This window comes from Antedon bifida, chromosome 9 (assembly GCF_963402885.1).
Source record: "Antedon bifida chromosome 9, ecAntBifi1.1, whole genome shotgun sequence".
Lineage (NCBI taxonomy): Eukaryota > Metazoa > Echinodermata > Crinoidea > Comatulida > Antedonidae > Antedon > Antedon bifida.
In genome coordinates, this window is record NC_136234.1 from 18987525 (window position 1) to 19006716 (window position 19192).

General features: G+C 30.8%; 1 protein-coding gene across 1 annotated transcript; it reads right to left on the reverse strand.

The window, feature by feature from the left end:
* Positions 1-5961: 5961 nt before the first annotated feature.
* Positions 5962-17431, reverse strand: LOC144852241 (microtubule-associated protein 1 light chain 3 gamma-like). Its single transcript, XM_078710018.1, has 4 exons — positions 17277-17431; positions 16474-16529; positions 9280-9386; positions 5962-6445 (listed from the first exon to the last, which is right to left on the reverse strand). The coding sequence occupies exons 1-4, from the start codon at positions 17326-17328 to the stop codon at positions 6286-6288; spliced, it is 375 nt and encodes a 124-aa protein (XP_078566144.1). The 5' UTR covers positions 17329-17431; the 3' UTR covers positions 5962-6285.
* Positions 17432-19192: the final 1761 nt, after the last annotated feature.

Below are 19192 nucleotides of genomic sequence, written 5' to 3' on the forward strand. Positions count from 1 at the left end.
ACAGGGATTTTTTCAAAAATCGCCAAAATATCGACTTTTTAAAATTAAATTATTATGCAATAATATTGCCATATATGCACATATATTGCGTTATCAACATCTTAGAGACACATAGTAACCAGTTATATAAAAAAATAAAAAGGTCGAAATTTGGGTATTTTTCGAAAACAAATCCCGTTTTTATGTTGAATTCAATCAACCTAGCAAACACCAAGCAGCGGCTGCACGAAGCCTACATCACTAGCATTGTCCAGCCTAGTTCATGCCCCAAATATCACAACAATCAATACTTTGCATCTGGATACTAAAATAAGCGCAAAATTATTGATATACTATAACAGCATATAATAGTTTTGTCACTTTGATTGTAATATCAAAACGAAAAGAATGTAATGGGTGAAATGATAACAGAAAAAAAGAACAAAACGATATAACTGTATATAGCACGATCGTAATGACGGCTTATTACAAGTTAAATATGGTTATAAATAATATGTTATAGTAAAATTAGATTATAAATACATAGGCCTACATAATCAGATTATTAAAAGATTGTAGAGGGTGAAATGATAATAGAAAAAAAATAAAACGATATAATTTAGATATAGTGAGAAGTTATTATAGACATATTAATGAAAGTTTAATAGTTGTAAATAATATAATAAGTCTAGAAAAAAAGTCAAATTAGTTTAGGAAAACATAATTAAGCTAATTATTAAACGAATGTAGGGTGAAATAAGAATATAAGAATATTAAACCGTAGTGATAAGTGGATATTATAAGCATATATATAAGTATAAGGGTTAATAAAAGTAATAGGTCTGAATAACAAAACAATAAAAAGACATAAAGTATTAGGCTTATGCCTACCGGACTTCAAAAGATATGATGAAATTAAATTGAAATATACATTCTTTACAAAATATAATTATTAATTAATAACTTTAAAGTTAATAACTTGTAATCTTTAAAATTGATCTATAGTAGGCCTATTATATCTCACTGAATAGCGAGACTTATTATTTATAAAAATAGACCTATAAATTATAGATCATCAAAATTTATTTTCTTAATTTTTCTTTAGTTTTGCTTTTATTGTTTTTGCTTGTGATGAAACACATCACATCATTATGTAGGCCTAGTATTCCCAGTAGCATTATTTAAACTGTCAAGTGATCAGGCCTATTGGCCCGAATATCCGGGCCAATAGACAAGACAAAATCCTGGTTATACATGTGGGTTTTGGACACTTTGTTCTTCATATCACGTAAGGAATATTGATCAGAAATGGATTTAAGTAAACGTTTTAAATAGTGCCAAAGATCATGCAGTAGTGCTAAAGGTAGTGCAATAGTGCCAAATATAGTGCGTCTACACTATCTGTAAGTGCTAATATTAACTAACTCCACCATATTATGACGAAATCCAGAATAAAGGGGTCGTAACCTAATCATTTTAAAAGAACTATTTCAAAGCAACATTCCGGATGGATAATAAAATACAAACGAATTGTGTCAATAAAAATTAATGAATTACTGTACAGAAAGGTCTTTATTAGCCGCCCACAAGTTTAAACGATAGTTGAAATGAATTAGGCCAGCGTGTTTCTCAAATTAGACTTGGTTATCGGAACAACAACCTAGTAAATAGGCCTAACGTTGTATACACCAGATCCCAACATAACATAGCATTATATTTCCAATCATGGGCAAATTGTGTAATACAGTATCACGTGTAAGGTTAGATGTATGATCTATGATACAGACGGCACATGTGATACATATGACACTGTATTACAGAATGAGCGTATGATACTATGCAAGACAGATAGATACAGTACCTAGAATGCTGTCTTATAGGCCGGTAATCGTTTTGTGGGGATATGTAATAGTATAACCCTTATTAATTCGTGGTTAAAGGACAGACAGGATTTTCACTCCGGGAAATAAATGTGATTGCGAAATTTACCACCAGAAAGACCTTTAATCAAACTCAAAGTAAACGCAAAACATAGTTTGCTCTGTCTACACTATCAAACTAGTTTGACAAAAAAGTGTGATGTGCCCAAATATGGCAGTGATATGCTTAAATATGGTAGTGATATGACATCATCATGCTCATATATGGGCACATCACGTTTTTTTTGTCACATAAAATTTGATATAGTGTATAGACAGAGCTTTAATAAAAGTGTATTGTAGGCCTATAGAGTGGGCAACACTATCATTAATGCAACCGTCTACGTGCGTCGCTATGCGTCGGCTGTTTGTTACTCAGTGGTCTTCTGATGTAAAACATATTCATATTTTCTTCCTTTCTTCAAGAGGGAATTGGGGAGGGGGATGTGCGCGAATCATCCATTGCTATCAAAGGTCTATACAATTATACATTTACAACGCCATGTTTAACAGACGATCCCAGCTATATTTAAATAATAACTTATAAATACAAATTCTTTCAAAACATTCCGTCAGGAGGATCTCGGACCTGAACCGGCTGGAATGGGCTACATCATTTAACCTCTCCAAAATACGCGATTGGGTTACGCTTTGAAATTTCTTAACAAAAAGAAAACATGCATTAAAATTAAAAAGTACAGTACACAAAGTTGAAACCAACATTTAAATTTTATACTCAAAAGTTATATTTTTAATTACTATCCATTTCAAAATATACACAATCTTAGTCAAACCTGTTCCAAACAGAAGTTACAATTATTAGAATAAAGAATGATAAACTAGAGCGTATAGAAAATACCGTCCTGAATAAACTATCTATATTTTCTATTAGTACGAAAGACTATATTTGTATATATTAAAACAAAAGTTATTTTAGACTATAAGATGGTTGTTTTAGAACATGATAATATCAAGTATTGAAAAGAAGATTTGTTAATTATTGAACTACTTTACGTTTTTAAAAAAGTCATAATATAACTACTATAAGTTGAAATAAACAATCTATCAGCCTGGTATTGTGTAAAAAGGACATTGAAAAACATAAGTATAGGATTCAGCATATTGTCCACCAGAACTGTGAATAGTCACAGAAGCTATATCAATTCAGTATGGTTTTTCAGTATGCACATATGATAATTGCGATATGCTGCTTTGAATTAATTGTTTCTATCGCACCACATGCAACGTCTTTGATATCGCATAATGCGAAGTATTTGATATCGCATCGTGCGAAATCTTGATATCGCATCATGCAACATTTTGACATCGCATTGTGCAACACATTTGATATCGCATCGTGCGAAATCTTGATATCGCATTAGGCAACATTTTTGACATCGCATTGTGCAACACATTTGATATCGCATCGTGCGAACTTTTGATATCGCATCATGCAACATTTTGACATCGCATTGTGCAACACATTTGATATCGCATCGTGCGAAATCTTGATATCGCATCATGCAACATTTTGACATCGCATTGTGCAACACATTTGATATCGCATCGTGCGAAATCTTGATATCGCATCAGGTAACATTTTTGACAATGCATGATGTGCAAAGTACCGGTATTTGATATCGCATCGTGCGAAATCTTGATATCGCATCATGCAACATTTTTGACATCGCATGCTGTGCGAAGTATTTGATATCGCATCATGATGCACAGTTGTTTATATCGCATCGCTTAAAGTCCATATTACACAAATATCAAATGAATGAATAGCTGATACACTGTATAACAAATGTTTAAAATATGCTAGTTTGAAAAATAATTTGTTCAACTGTTGAAAGGAATATAGAAGATAGTATCAAAGAATCATAATTATATTGCTATTATGCAGGCAAGCTAATTTGAATATATGTTAATGAATACAATACACCTGTATAGTTATATGTATGTTATCAAGGCAATATTCTTATATCTGATCAGTAATCTGTGAATTATTTAAATATATTATGATTTTAGTTTAGGACAATAATTTAAATAATAATTTAACTCATTATTATATTGAACAAGTCAAGATGCCACATGTGATACATGTGTGACAGTGTATTACATAATTTGCCTGATACTGGACAAATTATACATTATGTGGAGATACAGTACAGAGATTTGGTTAATTTATAAGTTAGAATATATATCTTAAATTGAATATGGTATAATAACGGTAAACTTATTTGATGGCTTTGTATTTAATACACAAGTTAATTTAGATTAAATTGGAAAAGTGGAAATAGTATTATTTTCCTTGAAGATTTTTAATTATTTACCTCAAATATTTTTAATTAATTAGAAAATCATGTCAAAATTCCTCTACTGCAGTTACTGCAGTAACTACATATTTACTGCAATAACATGATTTTAGTTAAGAAGTTTACAATAAGGCCATCACTGCAGTAAACAATGTGTAATGTTTACTTTAAAAAAAGCGCGTGCCAAAAAAATGCATAAAAAAAGGTAAAAGGCAGTTACTGCAGTAGAATGATTTTGACATGGTCCCTAACACACCTTTGGAACATCTAATATTACAACCGACAAAATATATATATATACCAAAAATACAGTTAGAAACACTGTTATGGGTGGAAGACATCTAGAAGCACTGTTACCAATAACTTTTAATAAAATATCACATTCATTACTTGTTAATTTACTGTATATAAACATTAAAATCACACGCTACCCCAATGGAATGTTACATATAGAGAATGGTTTACAATACAGATTTGGAAATGCACCTAGTTGGATGGAGTTTTCAAGAATCGGTTTACACAACATTTGTAAAATTAAGTTTACAAATTCAAAGTCAGGTTAGTTTAGTTTGGAAGAAATTAGTATTTCTCTATTTTTCCAAATTATATGAATTATCAAATCATAACCATAACATAAGATTATATTAATTTTATATATTAAATATGTTTCTTCAGCCCATAAATATTATTATTATTTGCAGTTTGTTTTAGTCAATGGTTCTGACGTGATTAGCATTACAAATTTATTATAGAAGAAATTATTAAAGGGCTCGTGCAGACATGATCATGTAAAAGCTTCACATAAATATTACTCAACCTCAATTAAATTAAATATTTAATGTTGTTTAAATAGATATGAACTATGGATTTTGAACGAGCAAATCAATAATTCCTAATTTCATCAGATGATTCAACTTTGATGTTTATACTGTGTGGACACACCCTTTCTTCCTTTCTTGGATAATTCTTAATTACATTATTACACAAAACATTGTTATACACTCATCTACAAAAACATTATCGGGGGAACCCACCCCCGAAGTAGTTAGTAAACATTTTTTTTAAACACTATTTATTATTATTATTATAATATTATTTACAATTTAATTTTAATTCATGATTTTGAACCTCGGCACCAGACTAACTCTAATTTTCCTACTAACTTTCCTGTATTCAGACTTCTTGATTTATAAATCAAAATAATTTTCCATAAATACTTTTATGACTGATAGTTTGAGGAAGTATGATATTGCTACGGTTTGAAATTGATATCATTATCATCATTTTCATCCTTACTACAAAATGTCAGCGTCTTTTTTTCTTTTTTTTTGGTATAAGTAAAACTAATTAGATTAATAAATGTTAATTTTAAGTAGAAAAAAATCTCGCCAAGCAATTTTAATATGAATAAGATGAACATTTTTTAGCTTTTGAGAATTCAAAGTAAAATTACTGAAGTATGTTTTCATGTTTACTGCAGTAACATAACTGAGAATTCTGCAAATATTACTTCTGACAAATTGACAGGAGTCATATTACAAATATTACTGCTGATGGTACATTAAAATGGTTACTGCAGTAATGCGCACAGTTTCTTCTATGTAAACCTCATGAATATATAAAAATACTGCAGTAACACTATAAGAACTGCAGTACTAAAGAAACTGTTATATGACCCTAACTTGACCTCAATGTAGAGTAGATTTAAACCTTTTTTCCACGTAAAACATCAAACCTGATTAGCAATTACTGTTTTGATTAGCATCAGCAGTGAATTTCAGTATCCCAGTACAAGTTGCCATGGTGATGTCAATCACACACGCAGGCGCATCGATTTTCTGCAACATGAACTTGAATCGATGTGATTGCGTAATTGATGAAAACTTATTTCCATGGTAACTAATTAGGCAATCAGGTTTTCGGAGATATAAGAAGATACTTATTCATAAAAGCAATAAACTGCATATTGCTACCTATCCCAGGTGGTAATGATATAGTGTACTATATACCAATTATATGTACAAGTTCAGTTTGTTTCATTTGCATAAACACATGTATATTAGCATAATTTATCCAAACATCTCTTGAGATGCGTATACCATGTATAGAAATCCATCCTCATCTTTTTCGTCTCGGTAAATCTCTGATAGCGTTGTTGACATGCTTGCGATACTCTTGTTGTTCACTATCAGATAGAACGCTTGCGTGGCGTTCAGTTGCATACGATTTCTGTGAATGACAACAAAAGAAAATTTACATTTATTTATTTTATTTAAATTGATAATACAAGGAAAATATGAGTAATTATTGATTTAATGATTCACCTTGAGTAAATACTGTAAATTATGGTAATTATACAGTAATATAATTGTTTGAAGGTTAGCATGGCGAAATCAAATGTTGGTATAAAGTTTGGACGATCAAAGTATATTGATCGAAACGTCGAGAAACTCAACAGTTCTTTTTAGAACTAATATACGTGGTGTACCGCAAACTTTATATCAATAAATACAGTAATAATAAGAATTGTTAAGCACACTATCAACCAAAGTTCTCAAGGCGTAATTTCTGAAGCGGGGCAATTCCATAGTGCAGAGGATTTTTTTCCATTTTTTCAAATTAAACCATTCAAACTATATTTGGTATCAAATTAAAGATTATTTTATAGAGAATTAGGTTATATGAAAAAAAAAAAATTAGGGACTTGATATGATATGGAAAATTTGATTCAAAAATTGATACTTAAAAATGTAATGAAAATGAGAAATGTATGACCTTTTCAGCTTCAGTAATAAATAATCAGGAGTGGTGTAAAAAGTTAAAATCCATGTTATTTCAGTTTAGTACATTAAATTTTAGACACAAGACAAAAAAAAAAATTAATTTCTGATTTTACATTAATTAAATTTGGCCCAATAATAATGTATCATATTTTGTAATTCCGACACAGAAAAGTGGTTTTTTTTTAGGATTTCTAATAAAATAATAACTTCTGTAAAAAATCAAGACTAATGCAAATCAAGCAAGAGTATAGACATTATATTATGATAATTATTGTTTTTAATTTTTTTTATTTCTTAAGTTATTGAAGTTTTAAAACTGAAATTCCGTCACAAATCATTGGTTGTGGAATTACGTAATTCCACAACACTATTATTTAACATAGTATTGATACAAAAACATTTTTTAAGCAACTTTTTCTCAGCTACCAGCAAAATTTGTACAAAGTTTATGTGGTTGTTTATTAGTATGGATCTATGGCTTCTTTTATTCAATTTTTTTCTCAGGCCTAGGAACTCTAATAATTTATTTTGTTATTTACCACACCTGCCATTAACGAAATGCGAACAATGTCCAATGTACAGAATAAGTTACTGTATTACATAACTTCCAGACTTTTCTCATAATTAAAACTAATTCATGTGACTCACTTGCACTCTCAGAATAATTCCAATTGTACAGAAAGAACAACTCCCATTAGTACGAAATAAACAATTCTTTTTAAATTTCTATTGGCTATTCATGACAACGCATACCTTATTTGCATTGTTTCTATTGGGTGACAAGTAATGTGGGTGACACCTGACTTCTTACCTATAGGTATATCTAGGCAATTGAAGTAATATTGTTTTCATTTATCAACCAATTATCGGAAAAGCAATCAATAGAAACTTAACCAGTCATGCCGTTATCATCTAAAGAAAGATCCAGGAGGTATAGAGAGCGTCTTGGTTGGGACTTATGGGATAATTAATAGAGATCAAATTGTATCTGTACTCCCAGCACCATTGATGGACTCTAAAGAAAGGTATCACTTTAAAGAACCACTTCCACAGACTATGGGATAAAATGTTTTTTGGAATACGGTCAATAGTCACTGTTAACTTAAACATGTAAATAACATTAATTCAACTGTATAATTCCGTAATCATATTCATATTTCACCTAAATATCATAATACTTAAATAGAAAATGTAATTTTATTCTTATCAGATATTGGTATGTGTTCATTATTATATTTAGCTAATTCAAAATACTCTAATATAATCCATATATTAAAAACAAAATAAGTTCATATTTTTGTGATATTAATATCTGTTTTTAGAACCATTAGTTCAAATAAAATAAAGTTTTTTTTTTAACATTGCAACAATTTTGTAAGACTGTTTTTTCTTAATATATTGTGTTTTGCCTTAAAATTATTCGGAAACCCTTATTAAATAAATTTAAAGATGGTCTGCAGATTTCAATTTCAGAGGTAATTCCGTCACTGTAATTCCGTCACAGGACCATGTGTCAAATTATTACTATATATCAAAAACTGAAACTTTTTTTTAAAAACAAAAACTTATGTTCAATACTACATTAAATAATGGCTAAATTGAATGTATTAATTTTTTTAATTTCCAGTACAATTCACAGAGTTTTAATGAAATGTTTAGGGGTAAAAATGAGGTGGTTTTTCTGCGAAATTCCGTCACGATATATGTTTTATGATATTATAAAAAAATATGGTTGGTTTTTTAATTTTTTTTTTGTGTAAATAATTAGTAGAATCACTAGCTATTAAACTATTAAACTTGTTTTGAAATCTGCCTTAAACTAAAAAAGATACAAGGAATTAAAATTTAAAATTATGGAAAATGTGTAATTCCGTCACCGTGGAATTGCCCAGCGGTAATTTATGTAGGCCTACAAGTTCATTTTGTGTCATTTGCATAAACACATTTTCTTGAGATACGGAAACCAAAGGGAAACTAACTGTAAAACTAAAAAAACTACAGTACCTACACTACAGACAAAATACACGCTTTCTAATGAATTTCTTACATAGCGTTTAAACTTGGTCCTAGATGTTTAACCCAACCCACTAATGTAATAATCAACCACAATTACTAATGTAATGTTACCGTTAGTGGTTAATGTTACGTTAGTAGTTAATGTTACGTTAGTGGTTGATTGTTACGTTAGTGGGTGGTACAAAACATTTGACTAGATTTTGTGTTCAGTAAGCTACAGTATTTCCTACAGCACCGAAATGTGCACCCTACTGTCATACTTACCTAATTATTGTAATAAACTGGCTCATTGTCAATTCTTGGGGTACTAAAAACTTGGTTTTGTCAAGGAGAGGTAACTGTTCTTCTTTGTAATATCGCTCAACTATAACCTACAAATGCAAACAAAAAAATAAACTAAACTTCATTATACAGTAACTATTTATACAATTTAAAAATAGTAAAATCATCATGTTTAATCATTATTATGAGCAAATATATTTATTTTTTATTTAAAACACAACATCTTTTTAAATTTCCCCATTTAGAGGATATTTTTAATGTGACACTATTCTGTGAAACAAGCAAGGGGAAATGTATGTTTTAACTCCTATTCAGGGGACACCTGCAGACATGTTGGATTTTATGATGTGATGGATTCTAATTTATTTAATGCTAAATTTTATGCTAAAATTTTTTTCATTTTTATCGTCGCAATACCCATATATTGAGTTGAGTCAAGTGGCCGAGCAGTTAAAGCAGGGGCGCCGTTTACCATACCTACAGAGCCAACAATATCGGCAAGGGTTCGAGGCCGACTCGCTACTAGTTCTGGTGGTAAAACAAGTCTTATCAGATAAGGACTATAAACCGTAACCTGTTATAACCTGTCTGCACTTTAAAGAACCCAGTTCTGTATAATAATCTTCAATAAAGGATTAAGTTTTAAAATGTTTCGAACAGTATTTGTTAAATAGAATGGATTTATTTTAGGAAAAAAATCCTTTAAAAAAAATTCAAAAAATTCAATCAAAATTGTAATTCTATAGATGGTATGCTACACAACTGATGGATGACTGAATTATAGAATCATTAATTGTTCAGTTAAATATAGTTTTCTTTCAACAGGAATTTGCTAATGAATGAAGAGATTTTTAAAAAGGGTTTTTTAAATTTAAAATATTTGGACAAATTTACTGATGTAAAAATGAGAAGATTTACTATACACTATAAAATGCAAGTGGCATAATCAAATTTAAAAATTAGAAGAACCTCTCTTTGGGGAACCTCTATTAAGGGGACATTTTTGGACCCATCTAAGCATATGGCCATGAAACTGTCCCCTTAATAGAGCTTCTACTGTAGTTGGAAAAGGGGTATAGGTATTGAAATCTTAGACATTTCTATGAGGTAACAGAATTTGTTTTACTAACGTAATGGCAGTAATTTCTGGTTAAAGGTTTTCAGTTTTGGAGAAGATGACATTTGACCATATAATGTTTACCAGACGTACACATTACATTTATAAATAGACATGACAATTTGTATTAATCTATAGCTCTATGATTAGTGAATAGATAAAAATAGTACTATTGGCCTTTATCAAAACATAAGCAATACAGCACTATACACCATAACATTCAATATGGCTTATTATCAAACTGGACAGTACACTGTTTGGTTATAAACAACATCTGCAGCCTGTATTAATATATCCAATAAATAATCATTATTATTAATGAAATACGTCCATTTAATGCATCAGGATTGAAATAATTTATTTGTCATAGTAGACGATCGGTTTCACTGCTTTCTGTAATGTACGAATGAAATGAGAACAAAATAATAATTTTAAGTACTGTACTAAATTTTTAGTGTTTACTAAAAATGATTCGATGTTGTGTGTCCAAATTGTTGTTGTTAATAATGTTATGGTTTTTTTTTTATTGTGAATTGGAAATCAATCAATCTCAATGAATATTGAATAACATATTATTTCAGAAAATTTTTTTGTTAAAGACCGATTCCCTACAATTGTTGACGTTTTGTAAAAATAATGCATATATATTACTTTAAAAACATTAAACCAGGTCATTCCTTGTCGACTTATTTTTTCACATTTTTAACCATTTAAAGAGGAAAAAAGTTATCGTAATGGGACTTTAAATGGAGTGAATTTTCATGAGTTGAAAGATTGACTCCTTTTTCAACTAATGAAATATTCTCACCATGCAAACCATAAACATTCATTATTTGTATACCATTTTATTATCATTCACTGAACCAGATTTTAGAAGATCTTTGTACATGATGTCAGTATCTCCATGGTAAACATATAATTGTTATTATTGTGCAAACATTACCTCTGCCTACATATACAATTAATGTTGATTACACTGCAGTATGACAGAGTACACATTATTATCAAAATGACGACAAACAAATCATAAATATATTTTTTCTATTGTTATAAATAAACAAACATGTCATTGTTAAAAAAAACCAATGATGATTGATATAAAAAAGATTTTGTTATTGTAACAAGACAGGGGCACCGCAAACCAGTGTACACATCTGGCTCGTGTGCACTCTAAAAACCCCAGTTCATCTTCAAAAGTAAAAACGGAATGATCAAAGAATGTCATTGTAAACTTTGGCCTTTTCCATAAGTGGTAAGCATAATTATCCCTGCACAGTCGTATCTTCCCCTGACTTTTGTTTTTTCTGTTCTTCTTTGAGTAATTTTTTTATGAATTGATATTTTCGATGCATTTTGATATTTTCATATTATATAATAATAATATTTTGTATAATTCAACAAATTCAAATGTTATAATAAAAGTATTTTATTATCAATAGTGTTTTATCAACACAAACTTACTTTAAAGTTTTGCATAATAATCTATTGAAAATAAAATATTTACAGTGTAAGACCGGATGAATAGGACAATTCCTTTTGAAATAGAATTTAAAGGTACAGTACAGTGCTGTACACGACAAAATACAATGAAATGAGAAAAACAGAAGATTGTTCAGCTTATGGTTAGTGGCGTAATGGCTGAGCACTTACTGGCTAAACCCAGGGGCCCCGGAGCTTATGGGGGCCCATAAGCAGTGCCCACAGGAAAATTAAACAGGCATTAAAATATATAGAAAGGAGGGTTCCTAATAAACCAGGGCCCAGACCTCTGTGTTAAGTCACTGCTTATAGTTCTCAGTACAGGCCTTAATTGTACATTACATTTACATCTATTCACTGTATTGTATGTGCAATAATAATACTATAAATTATGCACAATTCTCAATAACTTTGTGCCCAAAAGGCTTTGAAAAATCCAACATACAATACATTTTACAAAATTCTTATTTTTCCTTTTAGTTTCTAAGAAATCTCTTTATCTTACTTTTTTTGTCAGAACTGTCACTTTGAGTCTGAGGTACTGTACAGTAAAGTGATGATTGGTTAAATAAGTATTAAGTATTAAAAAGTACAATTTAATTATTGCACGGCACCTTTAATAACCAAACTTAGACAATCAGTGAAGCGTAACAATATTAGTGATACACTAAGTCTGTTTTGTACAATACAACAATACCGATAGGCACTACCCCATATTGAGCTGTCTGCCAACCGCTAAATTCATTAGTTTTGTGTACTACGGTAATACGACTAGACTTGTATTACTTTTACAATCAGTGTACAATAATACAAACTTTGCCTTAGTACAATACAATACAATTTAATGGATTCACTTGAGTAACAGTGGCACACGTTAGACCATAACTAACGGTGCATCCAAAAACAAAATTAAAAAGAAAAAAGAGATCTAGTCTCACTGACAAAGTAGCTCAACTACAATACTTACATAATAATAAAGTTGGTACAAATTAAAAGCAATTAATATACAGTTAAAAACAAAAACAAAAAAACAATTTAAACATTATTTGCAGGGTTATTTAAAATTTCAGTTCGTTTTTTCCAAGAGTCTTTTAAATAAATCTTACAAAACTTGTCAAAAATTGAACCAAGTGTATAAACCCTTCTGTGGGATACCTGTACAGTACTTAAGGGGCACCTGTATCTAAGGGACAATTTTCATTAATATCATATCATAATTCACTTTTGTTTCTCTTAATATCTCATTCTCACAATTTTCAATGTTCTTCATTGTTATTTATGATAAATTTCAAAGGCAAATGCTGAAAAAAATGACAATGCTGTTGGTATCAGTGGCTCAATGATAAATATAATATTTATAATATAAAATATTATATTAAATTTTCATATTTCTTTTTTCTACACTATACATACAGCTGTACAGTACATTTGTATGTAAGGCAAATAATATGGACACTGTAATAAATAAATTTTAATTGGTTACAACTTACAATAATAATACTACTGAAATAAATGAATATTTAATAAATATTCAAAAAGCCTTGACCATATTAAATTTATTATTATTGCCAACTTTACAATGACCATCAAAAACTAGGTTAGAGCACATATTAATTTGAAGTTCATCAATTATCATTGTTTTCTCATTTACTGTATATTGTGAATTTTAATGGAATATATAAAATGTTGACATTGACATTCTCTGGCAAGGTCATTGCAATTTGAAGGTACAGTACTGTGTCACAATATTACTGCAATAATCTACTGTAAAACTTAAGTTTTGCAGTACTTGGACTCGGAGACACAAAGCAAGGATATACTGTAAGCACGGCACAAGTAAGTTGACCAATCACGATACTATCACAAATTGTCACTTGAGATTGGTATACTTATCTTTGCATTGTGCTGCTTTACAGTAGGCCTAAGTCTCCAATTGGAAAAACAGGTTGCGGTCCAAAAATATCATTTTAAAATTTACATGTATTACACTATACATTAGTGGATAGTGGAAGATTACCCGACAGTAGTTTTAAGGTCTACTGACCAATACCAATATTTTTTTTATTTAAAATTCATTGATAAATGATAGTACTGTACTACAGTAGTAACAACATACAGTACAGTATAAAAAGTACTGTATGATAGAAAAAACATATTTTCAATTTCAAAAGTGATATTAAAAAATTTTAAAAATTGATACTGTGAGCAAATGATATATTGCTTCATCTAAAATATCACATGATTTAATTTTCTATAACATATTTACAGTATTTGGAGGTATTTACATAATTGAAAACATAAGGATCTGATCATATGACATCTACAGTAAATGCAGAATTGAAAATGTTTGACTTACTTACAGTAAAAACTTTCATAATTACTGTGTCAGATATATCAAAGGTTTTTAAACCAACTTTATTAATAATATAATCATGTTAATTTCAGTATTTTTTTTACATGTTGAGACAAAATATTGCAAGTGACTTCAACAAATATCGTACAGTATTATATATGGTACACTGTAGAGTCACATGGTACAGTACACCGGGGCTGGATCCAGGATTTATAAATGGGGGGGGGGGGGGAAATGGCCCAAGGCTTAAAAATGGCAAATTTTAGGTGTCAAACTAAAATTAGTGTCCAATCAATTAGCGAAATTTACAAACTTTTCTTGCTGATGCCATTATTTTTGTCTACATACAGTTTGCTGACACGGAAAGGTTGAAGCAATTCTTGGTAATAATAATTTATCTTCTGATCTTCTATAAAATAAAGACTGAATCCTAATTCTGTGTAGTTATGCATTTTCACGTGTACATGACAGTATTATTCACATATCCGTACATCCGTAATTGGACCAGATTTCTATAGTACTGTAATACGTAGTACTTACTAGTTCTAGAGTTTATAATTAAACTATAAAGCTCCATCATGTGGGCTTAATCACATGCCCATTGACCAATCTAGGTTGTGGTTGTTTATTTTTTCACTTGGATGACTCAATTACCCTAGTAAACTAAGGATGAACTGAACAATCACTTTCTCAGAAATACTGTGTTTGCTCACAAACTAAAGGAAGACCCAGGACTGGAGGACTGGTGTTTGCAGGACATTAAACCACTGACCTCTATATAAACTTGACCATCCTACAGTACAGAGTATTGACTTGCAACTGGTCAAGGTTGATAATTGTTAGAGATAACCTTAGCTTTACAATTAGTCAGTACTTTTCCATCAAATTATTCTTTTTTTCTGAATAACAATGTCTTTCAGAAGTAACAATGCTTATTTCTTGGTTACAGTATTTGTCATTCATGGTTTTAATTTTTCACGAGGTGACAAGGGTTTTTTTTCTTTCTAACCTAACTTTTGAGTGTTTCTGATTTTCAGCCAGTTTTATTATTTTTTTTCTCTTTTATAAAGAATTGATACATTTCATTTTTTAATCCGAAATATTTTGGAGTGTAATTCTTTCACACACTATTTTGGATTGTCTACATCCCCATAGATTTAAAAAAAAATAATTATCTATTTTGACACAACTACTGTACTGTATTGCTAAATTTGCAAAAAAATGTGATGAGTCTATATACTGTATGGAGATAATGACATCATTATCACTACCATATTTGGGCACATCATACCTTTTTTGTCAAACTAGTTTGATAGTGTAGACAGGGGTTTACAAGCAATATGACACAGACAGGTCTCAAACTCATGCTTCTTACTGTAGTCTGATATTTCTTATGCCATACTGAATTTCCAACTTTTACTCAAAACCAGCCTAGTGTACTTGACAATTTAATTATATTTTTTAAGGTATTTAAATTGAAAATGCAAACGAATGGACAAAATATTATATAGTGTTTTTTGAATTATTTAAACTGTAATACCATACCACGCACACAATTATATTGATTGCGTTTGCTTATCTGTGGCTGTTGAAATGACGTCATATTGTACAGTAATAAGTTAGTAATTTATCTGTAAACAGGCAGTGATAACCAGCTCAATTTAGATTGTTGGACTTGCTACTGCTAGCCCATTTAAATAACAGTCTTTATTGCCAGATTTCGAGTCTTTAAAATGAGTATAATGGCAGGCTTTGAAATGGCAAGGTTATAAAAACACAGAATAAGCATTGTAATGCTTTTGCCTACTATTCTTACTTTAGGATTCTGGGTAATCCTATAACATTGTATATACAGTATGTTGTTGTCTATTTTTAATGACAGCCCTTTAATGACAGCCCTTTCTTTTATTAGGAAAGAAACAAGGCAGTTTTCGAATGGTAACCTTCGACAGTACAATTCATTGTATTACAGAAAGGTTTAACAATATTTTAACTGATTTTAACTTGTTTCTGGAAAGGAAAACATATAGTTAAATGTACTACTATACAGTAGAGCATGTTAGTAACATGATTTATTTTTTGTATCATAAAACCATACCGTGCGATACCAGGCCTAGTATGACAGAAAATAAACCCCTTTTCTGAAATATTGTGTAATTATTACAATAATAAAACTGATATTAATGTGTTGGTGTCGACGACTAACTAGTCTAAGCTAGATACTTACTGGAATCTTTGTTGGAAATTTAGCTCTTATACCAGCAACTTCTTCTTTTCGTTGCGCTGTAAGAAAGATTTTATGATAATGAGATAATAAAATATTAGAATACACAATTACCTTTGCCGCATTTTTTCTGAATATTCATGTGTTTTTTAAGCAAACAGGAAATATTCAGAGATGTGTGGGGGCTGGGGGACAGGTACCCCATCATAGGGCCTGATGTAGAGGAATATTTGACTAATTTGTTGAGGAAAAGATCGTACAAACAGTTGCATGTGATCTGTAAAATACTTCAAGTGCGTAGGCCCTACTGTCTGTACGTTACTTCTACAGTACTTAGTCTTAGACAAACAAAAAGATCTACATATTCTGATATGAGTAACATAAACCTTTCAGATTAATTAAACAGGACAATAACAACAGCGACTGAGCCTTCTACAATACAGGCTTACAAATCAGCTGTTGAAGACTCAAATCCTAACACTTCGTTTTAGACTAGTTTTTATTTTATTTATATTAATAGAATAGGCCTACTCTCCTACTGTATTGAATACAAACAAAATGTAAGGATACTTCACTTGAAGTTAAAAAACAATCTAAATGCTCTCTACTGTGTTTTGAGCCGAATCAAGAGTATACAGCAGACAGTACCCATCCAGCAGAGGCGGTCAATAATAGAATGACAATATTGACAGCCACATTGAGCAAACTGTAAGGCTGTACTTACAGAACCAGGCCACCGTACCACAACTCACCCACCACCAGTCTGTCAAGATTTCACTTAAAAAACGACTATAAAAACCACTTACTGAATGTTTTCCTCTGCTTAAAAGACTTTTGGTTTTTTTCTGAAGCAGGCATGATTGCTATTTATTCCAATTCCAATGTCAGAAACTAGTATTTTTCCTTGGTTTTTAAGCAGGCGACTAAGTTCAAATACGCACCTCTACACCGCGACTGTGTTTATGAGGACGGCAACTGACCTGTTATTAAAGAGTTTGTGCTTCCTGGTCTAGTCTTCCAAATTCCAGACGTTCATTCGATCATCACGTTTCGTTTGAGAAAAATGTTTTTTTTTTTTGTTGAATTGAAAGTTGTTTCAACGGAAACTTATTATCAATAAAAATGCATACGTAATGTAACGGGCGCGCAATGTGTATAATACTTTTTAAAGTGTATGTAATAAATAAACAGAAACAAGTATTGAAACTCAAGGAATACTTTATCAAAATTAATAGTGGGTTTTTTTTAATGTGACGTCATAAGATAACTTGGGCCTTATATCTTTTTAGCCTGTTTCTAAGATAGGTTTTGTATTTCGTAAGAAAAGCGGACTGTTCAATGACCTTGACCATGTACTTATTGTTCAAGGGAAGAAGATGGCTCAGACAGACCTTCCCCAGTGAGCTAGCTTGATAGTTAGAGAAGACAAAAAGATACCCAAATCAAAACATTTAAAAAAAACAAAAATATCAATATAAAATATAGAGAGAGATGCATTTTTATAAAACGTGAAAATGGAAGTTATGAAACGCCTACGCACGAGTCCTACTGAAACCGCGTGGTGATAATGTCATTATAAATCATAAAATAAAGTGACGTCATAATAAATTTCAACATTCGACTATCTCGGACATTTTCATTTGGATTTTTGCTACGATCTATTTTGTAATTTTATTTTTTGCCATCAATGTCCATGGTCTCAATAATTATTTCTCAAACTCTTTTTCGGCATGCTGTAAGGGCACATTTAATTTTGGCGTTCTTTGTTGGGAGGAGAATCGATTAAAGATTAGACTTACAAAGACCTACTTCGATTATTGAGTTACGAAATGACAATTGTGACCCCGGTTGTGACATTCATGTGCATGACGTCACTTTCACGGCATATTGTTATTGCACTGTTTCGGTTTTACTTGACCACAAAAGATAAAACGTATCTGCACGTACCTGATGACCATGATTAGTTCAATTATTGTGTTCTTTTTAAAAAAGATAATTTATGTGTGTTTGTCGTTCCCGTTTGTGAAGTGGATTGGATACTATGGAGCGTCAAAAAGACGACCTAAAACAAATGTAAGGAAAGTGTGGTTGACGCTCCATACCTTTTAGCAAACGCAAGGACGTAAACGCAACGCAAGCGTGTTGAGCAATGACAAGCGAAGTTCAAATAATCCATCATCGTTTGTGATTGGTCAACTCACTTACGTTGCGTTACGTCCTTGTGTTGCGTCTCTAGTATGAACCTAGCATTCAGTTTCGTTGATTACGTTGTACGTATAACATTTATTTCGAAAATGTCTGTAACCATGATGCGCCACAAATTCATCTAGAATTTAATGTAGGCCTAAGTCATGATTTTCGCACGGCTCCTTTAGGCAGTTATAATTTCAAGAGAACGGAAGCATTGGCAACAGTTACCATGCGGTAACTAATAGGCCTAATTATATAGTTTACTACGGCTGAAAAAATGGTTATCTGGAAACTCGAACTGGGTATGCGCACACCCAAAAGCACGTCTGGGAAAAGAGAGTCTATGTAAACATTTGCTGATAAATATTGAGATGCATGTAGACAGTATCGTGAGATGAGCGACATTTTTTTAAAGAAATATTTCTTTTTTAAACGAAGTTTTACTAATCTAAGTAATAATTTACAAAACGCCGAATGTGAAGAAATATAGATAGGCCTGCGCCTACGTATGTATGCATGGATTGTCACGTGA